Source organism: Pieris napi, chromosome 5 (assembly GCF_905475465.1).
Source record: "Pieris napi chromosome 5, ilPieNapi1.2, whole genome shotgun sequence".
NCBI lineage: Eukaryota > Metazoa > Arthropoda > Insecta > Lepidoptera > Pieridae > Pieris > Pieris napi.
The window spans coordinates 925,130-943,318 of NC_062238.1; the positions used below are offsets into that span (position 1 = coordinate 925,130).

At 36.9% G+C, this 18,189-nt stretch overlaps 1 protein-coding gene across 1 annotated transcript in view; it reads left to right on the forward strand.

Moving 5' to 3' along the window:
* Positions 1–893: 893 nt before the first annotated feature.
* Positions 894–18,189, forward strand: part of LOC125049290 (mothers against decapentaplegic homolog 6) — a 34,086-nt gene continuing 16,790 nt past the window's right edge. The window contains exons 1-2 of the mRNA XM_047648429.1: positions 894–1,360; positions 13,803–13,856. Coding sequence (XP_047504385.1) covers positions 925–1,360; positions 13,803–13,856 — 490 coding nt within the window. The 5' untranslated portion in view covers positions 894–924. The remainder of the gene's footprint in view (positions 1,361–13,802; positions 13,857–18,189) is intronic.

The window sequence follows — 18,189 nt, forward strand, 5'->3', positions numbered from 1 at the left end:
GAAGGGCAAAGAGGAACGGCTCTGTCGTACAGATATGCCTTATAAATATTATTTTTACTTAATTGTTCAAAATAGTGACGGTTTTTAAATTTTTCAAACAATTCCTTTTTAACTCCAACAAAATTCTGGATTAATTAGGTTTTTGGGTCAGCGGTATGGTATAATTAACAGAAATTACTTTTCAAAATACATAATTAACTTTTAAAAAATGGATATGTTAATGCTGAAACGTTATTCAAAATGCTGAAGAGAGTACCTACGACGAGCTATACTCTCGTAATAACGATTTTGGTAGTCCTAGGTAGCAGAAAAAGTTTTATTTAATTAAATTTTCTTCATAACATAATAATAATGCAATACATAAGTTACTGTGTTAAAGGCCTAAAGCCTTTGGGTACTTATATTTTATTTACTTCCTGATCTTTCCAGGCTCTGAGAAGCAGTTCTGTATTGTCCATACGCTAAAGTTATAACACATCTGCATTGTATGTGTGCGGTGGCGCCGCACGCACACATAGATAAGCACCTGACGCCGCCGGTGGCGCCAGACACCCCCCCGCGCTTCCCTCCACTGCACACCCGCCTCGCCTTAGGTGGGGTGGCCAGTGGGGAAAACTCCCCGTTTATAGGGAATTATAAGTAGTATGCATAAGATCAATTTTATTCAATATAATTTTGAAAACTATTTGTTAGACTAGTAATAAGAGATTCCTTATTAAATAAAATTTGCAAATCAAGGTACTTACACTCAATTAAAATGTAATTTTGTACATTTATTCATTACAGTGAATTACAGCATTATTATCGCTTGAAAATATTCTAACATTTCAAACATAATCAATTTTTTTTTTAATTATACTCTATTCAAAATACTTCAGTTTGCATTGCACAAATTCTTTGCAAGCAAAGCGGGGAGATTGCCATATGTCGCGATGGCAGCCGCAATACGTCACGCGAGCGGCTTGCGGCGCGGCGGAGCGGCAGCAGGGCTCAGTGGTGAAGCCGCACGCGATTAGAGATGACGTGTCGGCAACGCGAAAGTGGCGCGTGGCGCGGGCGACCGCGCGGCTCGTGACGCCGTGGCGGCATGTGATGTTCCGGAGACGCGCGCTCCGGCGGCGGCTGGCAGCGGCCGGCGCGCCCGCCTTGCCGGACGACCTGCTGCGGCGGCTGGCTCGCGCGCTGGACGCGGGCCCGGCCGGCCCGGCCTGCGTGCCCGGGCCGGCCGCGCTGCGCCCTCCCGTGCTCCGGGCCATCCGCTTCCCCGACCTGCGGGAGCCAGCCGAGCTGCGCAGGATGCCGCACTGCACCGACCAGCTCTGCTGCAATCCCTACCACTTCAGCCGACTCTGCGAACCCGGTACGTGAAGGCCGTTGACCCGCGCAACAAGTGTAGTACATGTGTCGGAGCCGGTGCTCGCGTGAACGCTCGTTTCGATTAGTGATTTCGTGTTGTGATTCCGATGCGAGGATGTCTTTAGAAAGTCGACGGCGAGCTCTTATCGCCTAACCCATTTGTTTGTTTTATCTAGACGCGTATAATTAAGATTTCGCCGATGTTTTACTATTGGTATTTTTCCATGTAGAACTCTGCACGCGAACGTTTCGGCCGGTTGCACTTGGACGGTATCACTGCAAATCGTTATCAGCTATCAGTATGTTTATCGCCACTGTTTGCCTCTTGTATCTTTTATTACGTTCGCTGTGGCGTCATCTTTCGCTCACGCTTTTCGATCGGCGCTCGGTGTATGATTTCAATAATATTGCTTTCAGTCACAATAACAACAACATGTTCCACGATATCTCATGTAATTATCTTAGAATATAAATATTTGCTTTTGGTAGTCCATTTATAGAATCTGATGTGATATAAGCGTTTACTGTTTTAAAAAGTTCGCTAGGTATCAATCTAGTAAATATCTGGTTTGCTATGGTTCGGCGGAGAGACAGTTGCCTTTGAACAGATGAACGTAGAAAAAACGATCGCGTGGGTTGTTTATGTGAGTTAGAAGCTGTGAGTGCTTCACTTTTACTACGTGGTGCGTCGGCGTAGGTAAAGTATATAACAAACAGCTAATCTGCCGTCGCGAGGGTCACTCGTTCGCGATAAGCAGACAAGGTCACGGCGTTGGCGCCGCTATGCCGCGACGCTCGTCGCGCGCAGCCCGTTAACTTTTTAATTCGCCAAGCAATGGCTGCCGCCGTCAGCCTTTGTACGTAATTATTTAAACTCCTCGTTCGGTTTCCTCACAAGTCGCGCCGCGGCTGACCTTTTAAGTATTTGTCTTCCTTAATTTTTATTTCCTAATTATATTGAACGAGTCGTTTTATCGCAATCCGCGTATCTACTCTCGCGCATTTGCTCACCCGTTATTATCAGTTTTATTGGAATATACCTATCGTGTTTTTCATTGATTAAATTAGTATTGATAACGAGCGATGACATTTGTTGTATCGACTCACGCGCATCGCCTACGAGCCTTCAACCACCCACATTTCGGCAGCGGTTCACGTGTAGGCGTTTGGACAATGTTAGCATGTTAATTAATGAGAAAGCCGATATTTTATGACTGACTTTATTTTGAGCGTTGATTAATGAGGCAGTTTTGTTTTATGGGTTCTATCGTGGGAAATGTCAAATTTGAAAGGCAAAACTTAGCATTTACGAGTATTTTTTTTACATGTGTCTTTACTAAGACATCATGGAACTTTACGATCTAGCCTAACTTAAGACTAATAAGTAATTTAAGTCTAACCTAGTTTACTCTCAAGGATTTTTACCTAAGAAAGTGTCCAATAACACTACTTACAGTCTCTATTAAAGGGAAGACACTCTGTTCTTGTGTTCTATTTTTTTTTCTTTCACTCACTGATTGTATTTAATACTGACGTGCACTAACACTAATTCACTAGTTCAAATGATTTTGTCCTTTTAAGTCTTCTCACTTGGCCCAACTTCTTGACACCACGACATTCACATGATGGTGGAGCCTATGTTCGTGGGCTCCAGCAGTCTTTTTTATTATTGTGGCGACGTCCTCTACATTAAGGTCTTGTTGGAGGTCGTTATTGCGAATATACCAGGGAGCATTGACTATTCCCCTGAGTACTTTGTTTTGGAATCGTTGGATTACTTGGATGTTACTATTACTGGTGGCCCACAGCTGGAAACCATAAGTCCATACAGGACTTGTTTGTAAATCAATAATTTATTTTGAACTGATAACGCGGTTTTTATTACGAGCATAAACACGAAAATAATCCTTTTTAGTTTGATTTTCTCAATTTTATAGTGACAAAATTCACTTGAAATTACAAAATTTTATCATTCCATACAATGTTGTATGCAGATGTTATAGCCGCTGTAAACATAACTGTTTCCAGTTATCGCACTTTTGGATATCTTATAATAAAATACTACATTGAAATGTTTTGCGTCGCGCCTGGTTCTGAGGCCACCTGTGGGTGTTTTTTTCTGTCGCGCCACTCGTCGGCTGTCTGTCGCCAGTTTTTTGCTAACTTTCGCTGTAGACATCCCCGCCAAAGCCTTGATGACTCCCGCGCAGACGTTTGATTCATGCTATCAATTTAATTATTTTTTACCTTCTTTGATCTACTATTTATTTAATTATGAATTGTATTTTTTTAATTTTACAATCCGTATCGTAAAAATGATGTAAAATTGATTACAAATTTTTAGTTAATTTAGTAAAGTTTTTTTTAAAAGTTCAAATGAAGAGCTTACCTAAACATTTAACGTTCTTGTTTATTTAACTTGCTGTTTTATTATGGAATGTATAAATAGAAAACAATAGTTAACCATATTCTTTACATCTGTGGTTACTCTGTACATAATTAGTTATAAACTGATTCATAAAAGCGATTTATGTTTTACGTTCACGAAAATATTTAGAATATTTGAACATAACATCGCAGAGAGGATGCGATAATCACCTGCCCAAAAGTCGCGACGTCGGCTCCTGGAATGTAATGATGTCGTCTATATAGCAGAATCCATCTGCTATCGCATTGGAGGCATGGCCGATATTTATTTAGCCATAATTGCTTGTCGGCTGACTGGCGCCGGCGCCACGTCGCGACGTGCGGGGTCCGAGAGGGAGGGGTGATTGTACAGCGCACAGCGCAGGTATCGATGCGTAGACGCAATTTTCGTTATTTTTTGTAGTCATGCTTTTGGGTTGCTTTGTTGGATTTGTGAATGGTCTTTTTGTATTCAATGAGGGCTTCCGCTCGGTTTTTATTTTTACGTACAATTGTCTTTACTGGACCACCCTTATTGGTTATTTTGATTAATTATTATGGCGCTTCAAACATATGATCTTGCCGTGTGATATCTTTATTTGATTGAGTGGGCACACCATGTCTTCGTACCGATATTTTCATACGAAAGTATTGCACATAAAACATATCCGTTGGTGTTCAACCAGGGTTCTAAAGCTTCACAGAAAATAATTGTCTCAAGTCTATATGCATACTCTTGAAAGCTTTATAAATTAATCCATACAATAATTGTTTACATTTCTTATTATAAGTATTTCTAGTTTCTAGTGTTCTAGTGTTGTATCGGTAAAAGCCTCCTTCATATTTTTCCATTTCTCTTTGTTTGGAGTAACATTCATATTTTCCCCCGCTAGTTCAAAGTCTTTTGTTGTCTTTTTTAAGTTAGTAAAAAATAATACAGAATATATATTATCTTTTGGTAATTATTTGTGAAGTCGGATATAACGATGATGTCAAGTCTATTAAGCCTATTGAGTTTGGCACCTGTGACCACAACCGGTCCCTCGCAAAACTGGTGAAATTCGCTTTATCACTCGTCGCGGTATTGTGTAAATAGTTAGTTTTTTTTTAATTATACTTTATTCTGACCCGGCACATAATTTTTCAAAATTAACAGTAATTACAGTTTTGATATCGCTATTAAAAAATTGTGGTCGAAGGGTGAAATAAGAGTCATATGTGTCTCTGCATCTTCTACCTTTACAATGGAGTGTCAGATCGAGGCAGAATACGAAATTCCACCCGTATCACCCCGACGTCGTTCCACAACTGAGCGTTATTGAAGACAGATTTTCCGTGCACCACCGCTATGTAGACCAATAATTCGACTTAGGTTCCTTGAAGAAAGAGCGTACCAATTCTTAAAAGGCCAGCAACGTAGAACGTGAATAAAACAGTGCTCAATAGCACATGATATTCGTCTCAAAATACGTTTTATAAATCAGAATTTACTCATAGTTTAACAATTCGTACTTTAAGTACATTTCGGTTTAGTCCATATAAGTTGAAGTCACTTGACGCATAAAGAAACTATTTTGTTACGCTCTGACGTGTTCACGGACGCATTCCATCCGCTGTTCTACATATTTTAATTGTCTTAAAATTATAAATTCCTTCGTGATTGTTCGTTTACATTTTACGGAACTTATTACACATGTTCATATTGATTAACGGATTTTATGGAATTTAGTTTACTTTTATATAACTGGCACTCACCTTTAAGTGATTCCCATCAATGCCAGAAGGCTCGCAAATGTTGCCGGCCTTTTCTGTTTGCTATCCCGTAATCCATCCAGCCATTTTTACGTCTTTATGTCTACAAAGTCAAATATCATTTATTCATATAGGTAACACAATGTACACTTATGATCGTCAATAAAGAAATATGACATTAAATGCTTCGAATTTTACATTTACTGCCAGTTTTCAAATCAGGGGCGTAGAACGGAAGAGAAGAACTGGCAATAAACTCTCCGCCACTCTTTTTTATCGCCAAGTTTTTTGGTTTTATTTGCTTTATATACTTAACCGTTAAGACATTTTTGGTAGTAGGTAATAGTTTTTTATTGATTTATTCTTATTTTAACAAAATAAGCTACTATTACAGATAACCTCAAATAGAAAAACAACACAATTAAACAGTAATAGAATAAAATATTTACAAAAAGACTATTTCTTTCAGTAGGTATAGGAACTAACTTGAAGCATACCTTTTGCCAGTTCATTCAACGGACATTTTAAAATGTCTGTTATTCTAGGCTGTAATTTTAATTTTAATTAAGTATACACAATCAATATCACTAGAAAAAGCTTATTAATATCCATGGAAATGTATTTTCTTTAAATTTTTCTCAACGTTTCTAGTAGTTCTATAGAAATACTTGAGAATTTTCCGGTGATTATCCGATAAATTATTGATCTATTTCATGAACCTCCATTTAAGGCAATCACAGCAATGTTGATTCGTGGAAACTGTTTTTCCTTTTGTTTTATTGCAATTTTTAATCGATGCTCAAGATATTAGGAAAATCATTTAATTAAAACAAAATAATCACATTTGAATTTAAAAAGTATTTAATTACAGATAATACAATGATACAATTTTACTAAATACTGAATAAAACCAAACATTCCTAGTTTCCGTATTCAGACTATAAAATTAAATTTAAAAATTCGCGTCTAGACACTCGTACGATGGACAAAGTCACCTAGTATCACTTATCGAGTGGCCTCTAAAGGTCTAGCGATAGCATGGTATTACATAACATATACATACCTATATATTAATATACGTCACTAATTTATTCGGAAATAGTTTTTGATATAAACTATCCAAAACCTTGCCATGTTCAACTCGTCAGCTGGACTTTTCTGTTTCATGATCATTTGTCAATCTAATAGGCAAGTAGGTGATCAGCCTCCTGTGCCTGACACACGCCTTTTTCGGGTCTAAGGCAACCCGGTTTCCTCACGATGTTTTCCTTCACAGTTTGAGCGAATTTAACAACATAGAAAAAAGCTCAAGGAATTGATCCTACGACGATCCAACACTACTCTGTTGGTATCCCTGGATATCTTAAATCATGCCAAAGATGTCCAACCTTTTATTAATAACCGTCTCAGTATGGACACGTTGGTTTTCTTATCCTCCTTTATCCGAATTATTTTTTACGTCAAGCTTTTATCAGATATTATTATTATTAGAAAGACTAAAAGAGCTTATAAATTGGTGAAATTCGGAATCCAAGAGTCATATTTGCCGTATGGAAGAGTCGAAGAACTCTAAATAAATTCTGAGGAATTCGGAAACAGATAAAAATCAAAAGATGTTATCATAATTCGTATAAGAAATTAGTCCCAAACTACTAATGAGTATTAATGAATTCTGAGACGCCGCTATAAGATGTTTCAAACTGATTGAAGTGTTTGATGCTTGTCCGAAAAGGTTCCGAATTGCTTGATTTATTAAACAACTTGGAACCAAATGACACAACAGCTCTAAATCTAGAAACGTTAAAAATTATGTAGCTTCAGTATCGTTAATACATAATTATGTATTAATTAATGCGTGTTTTTCCCCATTTGTAAAATGTTATATCAAATTAAAATCAAGATAAACTAGTATGTAAGACATAGACAGTATACAGAGAAGAGTATGTATATATATTTTTGATATGATAATTAACAATGGAAAATGAAAACAAATTTAAAAAGTTTCGTCACTGTGTCTCTCCTTTAATGCCGGCAGAATTTCCTCGCTATATGCGCAGCGCATGCGATGAAAGATATTTAATAGGCATTATTGTAGTTTTATTAGGGATACTTATTTTTTTCTTGCAATTAAAATAGCCTATACTAACAATGATAATGTAGCATTTAAATGGTGAAAGACTTTTTAAAATCGGTTTAGTATTTATGTGCCAATTCGTTACAAACATGCTTACATGCAAATCTTTCCATTTTATAACATTAGTATAGATTTATCCATTTTTAATTTATACTATGTATGTGAAAATATATTTCTCTATGTCACCAACTGTCCAGTACAATCATAATTTCACGCGCATACATATCAATCGCTAAATTATAGTTTCATGCGGACAGCGTACACGTTACTCTTCCGGTGTCTTACAGCATCAATGGACTGGTGTTTCCATTTAATTATCTTTTCCACTAGTGATATATTTAGCATCCTTCGTCATTTTTAGGCGTTGGAATTAACTAAACTATGATAAATGCAGTCGGTCTATGAAGAGTGGCAGAAAGTTGTTTGTCTCTGTTACGCTTGACAGCTTTATAACAAAGTCTATGTTAGCTTAGGCACTACATGGAATAATACCTAATAAATTGAATAAAACATAATAGGAATAGTTTTGCGTATTAAGTGACCAGTGGACGAGTGAGGTGTGTCCAATAACGAGCTAATCTCCGCCTACAATAAATATAGCATGATGAGCTTAATGGAATGCTAGGACAGGTAGCTGTATCTACTTTGAATTCTGATTGCCACTCCTACTCGACACTTCTACTGGAATTTGTTTTGACGTCAATGTTATGGGTACATCTACTTGCTATATTTATTCTTGTGTTTGATTTTTAATTTCGAACAATTGATGTACGGTTTCTAGCTGTGGTTGGTGGCATTACAAGTCCATTTACCCACCATTCAGGGCCATCTCTTTAACCTTGGCCCTTGTGATAACTGCGTAAATAACGAGTATGGAAATATCCGGTTTTATGATAGCGAATCGCGAAGTTTTGATTATTAAAAGCAATTTTTATGCAAATGTATTGGGTATATTTGTCCAATATTGGTAGTAAATGGGCGTAACGTCTGCGCGTGGGCGCACGGGCTAGCTAGCGGCCGGCGCCGACGCCACAGCCGGCGCCATCCGACATGTTATAATTCGGGCATGCTATTTCTGTCGTTCACACGCGTGCGCTTGCGTCGTGCGTATAGCGTTTTTTTCGTATAAAACTTTTCCCCTCTTACACAATTAAAGAGGTACTAGCTGCTTTAACCTACACAATATCTGCCACGGCTAATTAAAATTTCGTAATATTTGCAGACCATTAAAAACAATTTTTAATTAGGAATTAAAAAGAAATGTTGTTGCTTGCTATCCAGTCGGAGACGTTAGAAAGGCGTACTGCGATTGAGAGTGTTCTGAAGAGTTTGGGTTGATCCCTCGTTTCAACACCGTACGAGCCGTATAAACTCAGAAATTCATCAGCATTACCTTGATGGATGGATGTCTTCCACGATCCGCTTCACGAGACATTTTCTTTTGCGAACTGTGGAATCAACTCCAGTGGAAGTGTTCCCTGGAAGGTACAACCTCCAATTGTCTACTGAAGAGTATACTCCTCCCTCAAAGGCCAGCTCACCCACTGAAATAGGTGTCCATAGCATGCGTTGCGCTTTTTGGGCGTCGAATCGAATGACTATATTCTAGTACGTAGCTGATGATTCATCTAAACATTTGACTATCTTGAGCTCTCGAGAACATCAGGCCATAAATAATTTAAAGCTCTTCAAAGCGCATTAATTCGTCTTCATTATTGTCCTTGACTATTCTTCCTAGTTGCCGAGACTTGGGGCTCAGATTAGCAAATTTATTGCGTATTTTATCGTTTGTTTATTTTTTCTGTTTTAGAGCGCTATAGCAAAATAGTTCGCTAGCTTATATATAAGTATAAACATGAAATATCATTGCAATCAAGCCAGTGTGAAATTTTTTAGGAAATTGTGTTTCATTTCCTAAAGACCAAACGAGCCGACAACCGGCGAAATGTTAATTAACTTAGATTTTATTGCAAGTGTAGATAACCCTTAACCGATGTTGAAATATAGTTGTAATGGTTTCCGCCAGAGCAATTAATACTTCCAGAGGGACCGGTTCCCACCAATCGAAGGACATACTGACAGAATGCGATCATATTTATTGCTTTTGATTGAAAACTAGATTCACCGCCAGGCGTTGAGTTAACACGATTTCTCCTCTTTAAATGACTTCAATGTTTGATAGCTTTTGAACTATTAATAATAATAATAATAGCCTTTTATTTCAGATACTTTTACACTTAAACACATCTATATTTCTATCTCATTTTTATTAGGTATCTGTGTGCCCTTTTTTGACAAATACCTCCTCCTAATCCAGCCATTCCTGTCTGCACTGTACCACTCTCTGCCATATATCAACAGTTTCCTTCTGTTCTTCTTGCCTGACTTTGCTCTTCTTTGTGCCCCGCCCGCTTAAGTTTATTTTTATTGTATTGAAAAAGTATTGTTATCAATCTATTATATGTTTTACGTAATTTAGCAAATTGGCACAACAAATTTAATATCTCTATGCTATCGTATTTAATATGTTATATCATGGGCGGTATCACTTCAGGTGAGCCATCATATAAACGATAGTTTGAATAGATCCTGCGTTACACGAGTTCCATCTAAATACCTGTCAATCCAGGTATTAGTATCAAAATTAGACAGCACTTTGTCTCTCTTCAAGACTTATTTACTACAAATTATCGGTATTCCATTCTTAACAAGTTAATTAGGACCTTTTCCAATAGTTTCACGGTCGATTTTCATCTGTCAAATGGTTTAATTGAAATACGATCTGTGTTATTGAAGCATTGTAATTTAAGCTTTGATTCAGGAGTCTTGCGATTGTTTAATTTTATTCAATTAGTATTCTTAATTGTCATAGTTATAGAGTTCATTATTGCTTAATATGTTGGGGCTTTTGTGTCTTTGTGAGTTCACGCCACGTTAAAAATCGTTTGTTTACAAAATGGTTTTAGGTTAATTAATTACTTAGAAATATCACTTTTTAAAGCGTTACAACCTTTTTAGGTCAGGGCCTCAGATTTCTGTACACGTTTCATGATCTTTTGTCAATCTAATAGGTAGGGGATCAGCTTTCTGTGTCTGACACATCGTCGACTTTTTGGGTCTAAATTCGGTTTCCTCACAATTTTCCTCCGCCGTTCGAGCGAATAATTAATGTGCACCTAGAAAGTCAATTGGTGCACAGCCAGGGATCCTACGACCTCCGGGATGAGAGTCGCACGCTGAAGCCACTAGGCCAACACTGCAATATCACTTATCTTCTTCTAATATATAAAATTCTCGTGTCACATGTTCGTTCCCATGCTCCGCTCACGGCTCGACCAATTCCTATGAATTTTTTTATTGATATTCAGTAATTCTGAGAATCGGCTATTATCTATCTTTCAAACCCCTGAATATTAATGGTGGTCCACCCCTAGATTTTTATTTTATTTTTTATTTAATTTTTTTTATGATACAGCATACCAAAATACATACAACCCTTTATTTTCACCCCTTTACGATCAACTCCTATGTTTTATTTGTTAATTAAAATCTTATGACTTGAAGTCTGAGGCTTATATAGAGAAAAATTCACAAAAAAACTTAAAAGTTTTCATTCCAGAAAACCGAACAATCTCTGGGGAAGCATAGCAAAACGTTCCATGTTGGTATGTACTAAAAAGGTAGGCTAAGTAAAATCACATTAATGAGAAACGAAGTTCGCGGGGACAGCTACTTCACTCATAAAATATATGCAAAAGCAATAAGTTTAGGGGACCATTTACTGCGTATCCTTTAAAACATTAGTTTGTTCAAGATTTTGCTCACAATAGTAATCCTTTTCGCGTCAAATTGAGGTTTATTTTTGCGCGAGTCTGTGGTTGTTAGACAGACATAAAGTGTCAGCAGCGAGTATTATTTATAGTGCGAGACGTTTAGGGTCATTTATTTTTGCATTACTTATAACTACTTTTCAGTGTTTGAGTCATGAAACGAGAATCTCACCGTTTAGATCGTGACAACACAAAGGGCTAATTTTATTAAACAGATATTTGTGTCGACAATCGAGCCGTTTAATTAAATGTGAAGAAAGTTTTGTTAGTGTTGAAGATATTTAGTGTTTCACAGATTTTGTGCACGTGTGATTCAACAATAATAATAACTTCTTTATTTCATATGTAATTTTAGTTAGTAACAATGCGGTTATATGTTACTATTAATCAAAACCGTTAGAGGTAAACCTATACTTTTTTTTAATACAATCGTTCAACTGTATTTTTATTGCTGATGTTATAACACGACTTAGGGACTTAAGAAAAGAGCGTGACAATTTCTAAAAGGCTAGCGACGCACTCGCGAGGCATTACTTAACAGCAAGTGAGCCTCCTACCCGTTATCCCTGTCTATAATAAGTGTGTCAACTGAAGAATTAGGTAGTTATCAGATGTATTGAGTTTTTGCCTCAGATTTCTGTATCTCTATCATGATCATTGGTCAATCTAATAGGCAAGTAGGTGATCAGCCACCTGTGCCACACGCGGTCGACTTTTTGGGTCTAAAGCAAGCCGGTTACCTCACGGTGTTTTCTTTCACCGTTCGAGCGAATGTTAGTGCGCACATTGAAATAAAGTTTTGGTTTACGGGAATCGAATCCACGACCTCAGGGTTACTTTTAAGAAGTCAATATAAATCCATGACAGTTCGATTGTTTCACGTCATAAATCGATCCAGAGAACCAACTCAATATGCATACATTGTTGCGGCGTCTTGTGTATGCCGTTAAAAATTTCTCAGAAGTCGACATCACCCACACGTCCTGAAGCATCGTTGTGCATTATTAAAAGTTCGTTTATTAAATTCTATTCAAAGTTCACACGTCCGCCGCCGACGGCGCCGAATCGCAAATGGCGATTACACGACACGCATTCTGAATTTTAAAACTGAAACGAAAATTTCGAATGGCCAATCGCGCGTGCCGTTAATACATAATAGCCCATTTACATGCGATATCTTGATTCTAAATTATTTATGTATTTTCTTATTTAGAGCGATCACATTTATTTATCAAGCCTTTTTCCCGGGAGGCAGAGACCACGAATATCCACTTGCTGCTCACCTCTCTCGTATTCACTTTCATTAGATAGAGACAGCTAGGTCTGAATACCCATAGTTGCTCTCACACTTTGAAATCGATTTTCCTTTTGCTTTTATAATTTAATTGTTTCGTTTAATATTTTTATTGTCTCTGTGTATGTTGCTTATAAGTGGTTGTCACATTAAAAGTTTTATTTTATTTTTTCCCTACTAAGGTATCAGTGTGCCGAGTGGTTTATTGGTTTATAAAAAAACATGCACCATGCATTCTCGTCGGTTATAAAATGGAAAATATATAGGTAACACACAAAAATAAAAATAATTAAAACAAATTTAAAAAGTTTGGTCTCTATGGCAGTGTACCTTTAACGCTGGCAGCATTTCCTCGCTATATTGCGATACTTATTCGTTGAGCGAGGAAAGCACCAGCTCTGGATCACCGGTACTTATCTATCTACCAGGCAGGTAGATAGACCCGTGATCGTTGGTTATTACTTTTAAATTGTCCCTTCTCAAGTACTAGGATTTGTTCCGCCTACCCAACTCGATCTTACCATCCACATCCATATCACATTATATAAAACCCATACGTTTGGTTCTGTGATTAGCGTTTACATCTGTTGCCATCAGTATATTTTATGGGAGACAATCTCAATAATTATTTTGTTGAAGACAGTAACTAAGAATTACATGAAAATATAGCCGTATAATTTGACAACCCTAACATATTTTTAATGATATAAAATGGGCCATTGCAAGCCCCAAATGACATGAGTTAATGGGCTCAAAACACAGGGTCACGTGGGTCGGTTTCTTGGTAATTATCTTGGTTTGTTTTGGATTCGTTTTACCTGTAGCATTTTATATTGTTTGAATTAAATTACTTGAACTATTTGAGACAAACGGGTATTGTGGGAATCTGGATAATGGATATAATAATAATAATAATAATAAAAGCCCGTTTGATTTTCAATCATTACAAATGAATATACATTTCCAAAGTAAATAAATAATAATAACCTGGTTCATAAGAATCTTGTTTGATTTTATTTTTTGTTTACAGAAACCCCTCCTCCACCTTACAGTCGACTGGGCATGGAGGAAGTCAAAAGTAAAGGTGAGAGGTTTTATATACATTTACCACATTAGGTATTATCTCGTCTTGGGTGTTAGAACCACAATTTGCAGAAATGGTGATTAAATAAATACATAGTTTATTTACAAAGAAAGTACATTCAGATTGAGTGTACATAAAAACCGCACACTCGGCTATATTAAAATAGGCATGCAAATGTCATATTAAATATAATAATAAGAACAGTGTTGGCCTAGTGGCTTCAGCGTGCGACTCTCATCCCTGGGGTCGGTTCGATACCTGGACGTGCACCAATGGCTGTCTATGTGCGCATTGACATTCGCTCGTACAGTGAAGGAAACCATCGCCAGGAAACTGGCCTTAGACCATAAAAGTCGACGAGAGAAATGACCACGGAACAGTTACAGAAATTTGAGACCTAACCTACCTAACAAAAAACGGTTGTAGCGCCACTGATTTATTTATTAATCATATAAACTTATGGTCTAAATACTCTCCTACATTATAAAGGGCATATAAACCACACACGGGTATATTATACCCACCAAATTATATGCATAAATGATTGCAATTGATTATAGATTATTAATGATTGACGCTTCTTGACATATATACTATATAAAAATTAAACAACTATTTCGTAAGGAATTTTTCTAACAAAATTAAGTTTTGTGATAGCGCAGAAATCTTATTTCTCCGACACATTTGTTAACTAATCCAAATGAAGAAGCTTTTTGATGTATAAAGCATTATCCTATATAAGACAATACAATGCTCAAAGGGGATGAGAACTTGGAGAAACTGATCGTGGTTGGTAACACATAGAAGGCAAAAGATCACGTGGCCGTTCACCAACCAGATGGGCCGATCAAGTGAAAGACTCATCGTCCACAACACTGTTACCGATTGAAGAGAGACGTTTTATATCGAAAATTATTGGTAATAAACAAACCAGTAGTGACTAAAACTAAGAAATACTTCCACTCCAATGCAGCCACAATAAATTGCCAGTTCAAAAGCGAAATGATTCAGTGTTCGTCAGTGTAGATCATAGATCTCAAAAGCGCAGTAGATCGAGGAATCCGGCCGCGGACCGGCGCCCGCGCCGCTTCCTGGAAATTCGGGATGACTAGGGTTGCGGTATTTTCGATATCTAGTTTTATTTTTACAACTTTAGTATCTCAAATTGTAAGTTAGTGTTAGTGCACTTGAGTCTTAAGTGACTAAAAACAGTGAGTGAAAAAATAGTACACAAGAACAAAAGTAATAAAGTCAAAATCATTTATTCTTATAGCTACCACAATGTACACTTATGAACGTCAAAAAATTCTATGAAATGCTTCTAGTTTTACATTAACTGCCAGTTCTCAAATCAAAACGGAAGAGAAGAACTGGCAATAAACTCTTTTTAATCGCCAAGTTTTTTGTTTTACACAACGTTTGTAAGGAGCTGCAACCATTACACCATGTTCCACGTGACGTATTAAGTAATTAATAATAATAAAATAAATAAGAACAAAGTTTGTCCTCTATCAGCAGGAAGCATGGTGAAATAGGAGCATTCACTTACATTCTCGTAGGAACAACACGCAATTACATAGTCGAAATAACTAACATCACCCCATACACGAATTCAAGTGTCTCCTCTTCAATAGAGACTGTAAGTAGTGTTATTGTAAACTTTCTTATTTCTTATCTTAACTAGCCTTTTTAGTAGTTTTAAATTACTTATTTGTCTCAAGTTAGGCTAGATCGTAATGTGCACAGACAATTTATAAAAAAAATCAGTAATGCGATAAATTAAATGTAAACACGAAAATTATGCTTTAAACTTATCATCAAACCGATAAACATTATTTTGTTTGCAAATAGCGTTATCTATTAATTAAATAGTACATCGCTTCAGCTACTCGATATGCATGTGTTGTTTTAGATCATTATCGACAAGTGACAACACTATTTACCTCATACACTTGCGATTCTCGGTATGCAAAGCGGAGTTGTTTATAATGTAAATTGCGGCATAGCTTCTTCTTAACATTTTCTCCTGTATAAAATAGTATTGATTTGATATTCCATTAATAAATTACTCGATACGAATAGTCGACTCTTGCGCAACCCTACGAAGCTGGTCTCAGCTTGTGCGCATTCCAACGTCGGTCGCCATCTTTAAACTACATTATTAATGCTTACGGCAAACATCACTGGCCTTTTTTCTGGCATCCCTGCAGGGAGGATGTATTTGTTTTTAATAAGGACCCTTTGTAATCTTTAGTCTTTTCAACGTAATTATTTAATCATGTGTAGGATTGACTTAATAACCAGTGGCGCTACAACATGGCCTCATATTTCTGCATTGACGTGTTACTGACAAGTACATTGGACAAGTATATAAATACTTTATAGCATATTTATTGGTGCACAGAATAGCACGATTTACTAGGCTGACACTAGTTCGTAAATACAGTCGAAGAGAAACTACATATTTTCCATGTCACATTGACGTTGACAATTGACGATTATAAGTCATAACTTATACGATGTAACGTGACAAATAGTTTGTCTATAAAACATATATTAATACCGACCAACGATGCCCCTTCTTCAAAAACTTATTTAAATCATGGACAGTCACACAGACCATCCACAAAACCAGTCTCTGGTGATTCAGTGGAATTGCCGGAGCATTAATAGTAAAAAAAGTGACCTAATTTACTTATTAAACAATTACAAACCATTTGCCGTCTCTCTTCAAGAGACTTGGCTTCGTCCCGGATTCAATTTTAGAATTCCAGGACATATCTGTCTTAGAGAAGACAGAACTGATGGGTATGGTGGAGTTGCACTAATTCTTAGAGGAGGTGTGCCCTTTGTTCACATACCCATCATTAATCACAGTGATAAATTTTCCATTATTGCTGCTAGTGTAAATAATATTTGTATTGTAAATATGTATATACCTCACCCTTCCACTGAAGTCTTTGACGATATTTGTAACATTCTATCTTCCCTCCCGCGCCCTATTTTGGTCATGGGAGATTTCAATGCACAACATACTATGTGGGGAAGTTCTAAGTCCGATCATTATGGGGCTAGAATCTTAGACATCTTAGATAATAATAATTTATGCCTTCTAAACTCTGGTTGTCCTACTAGAAGGACACAGCCCCATGAGGGTATGAGTGCACCAGACCTTACCCTATGTAGTCCTTCCCTTACTCCTACATTAAACTGGTGGCCTCTATCGTCTTCATATGGAAGCGATCACTTCCCACTAATTGTATCATTTCCCCAAAAAATTGGAGAACAAACATCAAAGGCTCCTCCCCGGCTAAAATATAGACTTAAGGATGCCAACTGGTCATTATTTAGAGATAAAGCTCAACAAAATTTATCATCCATACCTCTAGTAAATGACAGCAATAATCATCTTTGTGCTGAAGCTTTTACACGGGCCCTACTTCAGGCTGCTGAGGAAGTTTTTCCAATTAAAAGTAATAGTGGCAATGGTTATATTCCATCACCTCCTTGGTGGGACAGTGAGTGTTCTGCTGCTGTAGCTGAGAGAAAGAGAGCTGAAGGAAATTACAGGAAAAATTCTACAACACAAAATTTTAATATTCTTAGCAATCTTATAACTAAAACACGTAAATTATTAAAACAAAAAAGATTCAATGGCTGGAAATCTTTTTGTGCCTCAATTTCACCAGACATTTCTCCATCAGAAGTTTGGCAAAATATTCGGAGATTCAGATCCGCCTTTAAACCTCCAAAGTCTTATTTTATAGATAGCAGTACAGTTGATTTGTTTCTTGACAAATTAGCTCCACCATATGTCCCATCTATAGATAATATTTCTTTTGACTCTCAGCCTTCTCTCCTCTCCCAGCATAATAGTAGCAATTCACTCATTTCCTTTAGCCTTTCAGAACTCAAAGGGGTTCTTTCAAAACTTAGGGACTCAGCTCCAGGTTGTGATGGTATTCCATATTCTTTTCTTCAAAACCTAAATGACTCCTGCCTTTCTTATTTTCTCAGTTTAATTAATTCAATCTTAGCATCTGGTAATATACCTCCGTCATGGAAAATTCACGAAGTTATCCCAATTCATAAGCCCAACAAACCGATTAATGATCCATCATCATACAGACCAATAGCATTAGCTTCAGTTATCTCCAAAATTTCTGAACATTTAGTTAAGAATAGACTAGAATGGTTTGTTGAGAGTAAAGGATTACTATCTCCAAACCAGTTTGGATTTAGGAAAGGCAGGTGTACTATGGATAGTCTTAGTATTTTTATGACAGACTTAAGATTAGCATTTTCATACAATAAGCCTGTGTTAGCTGCATTC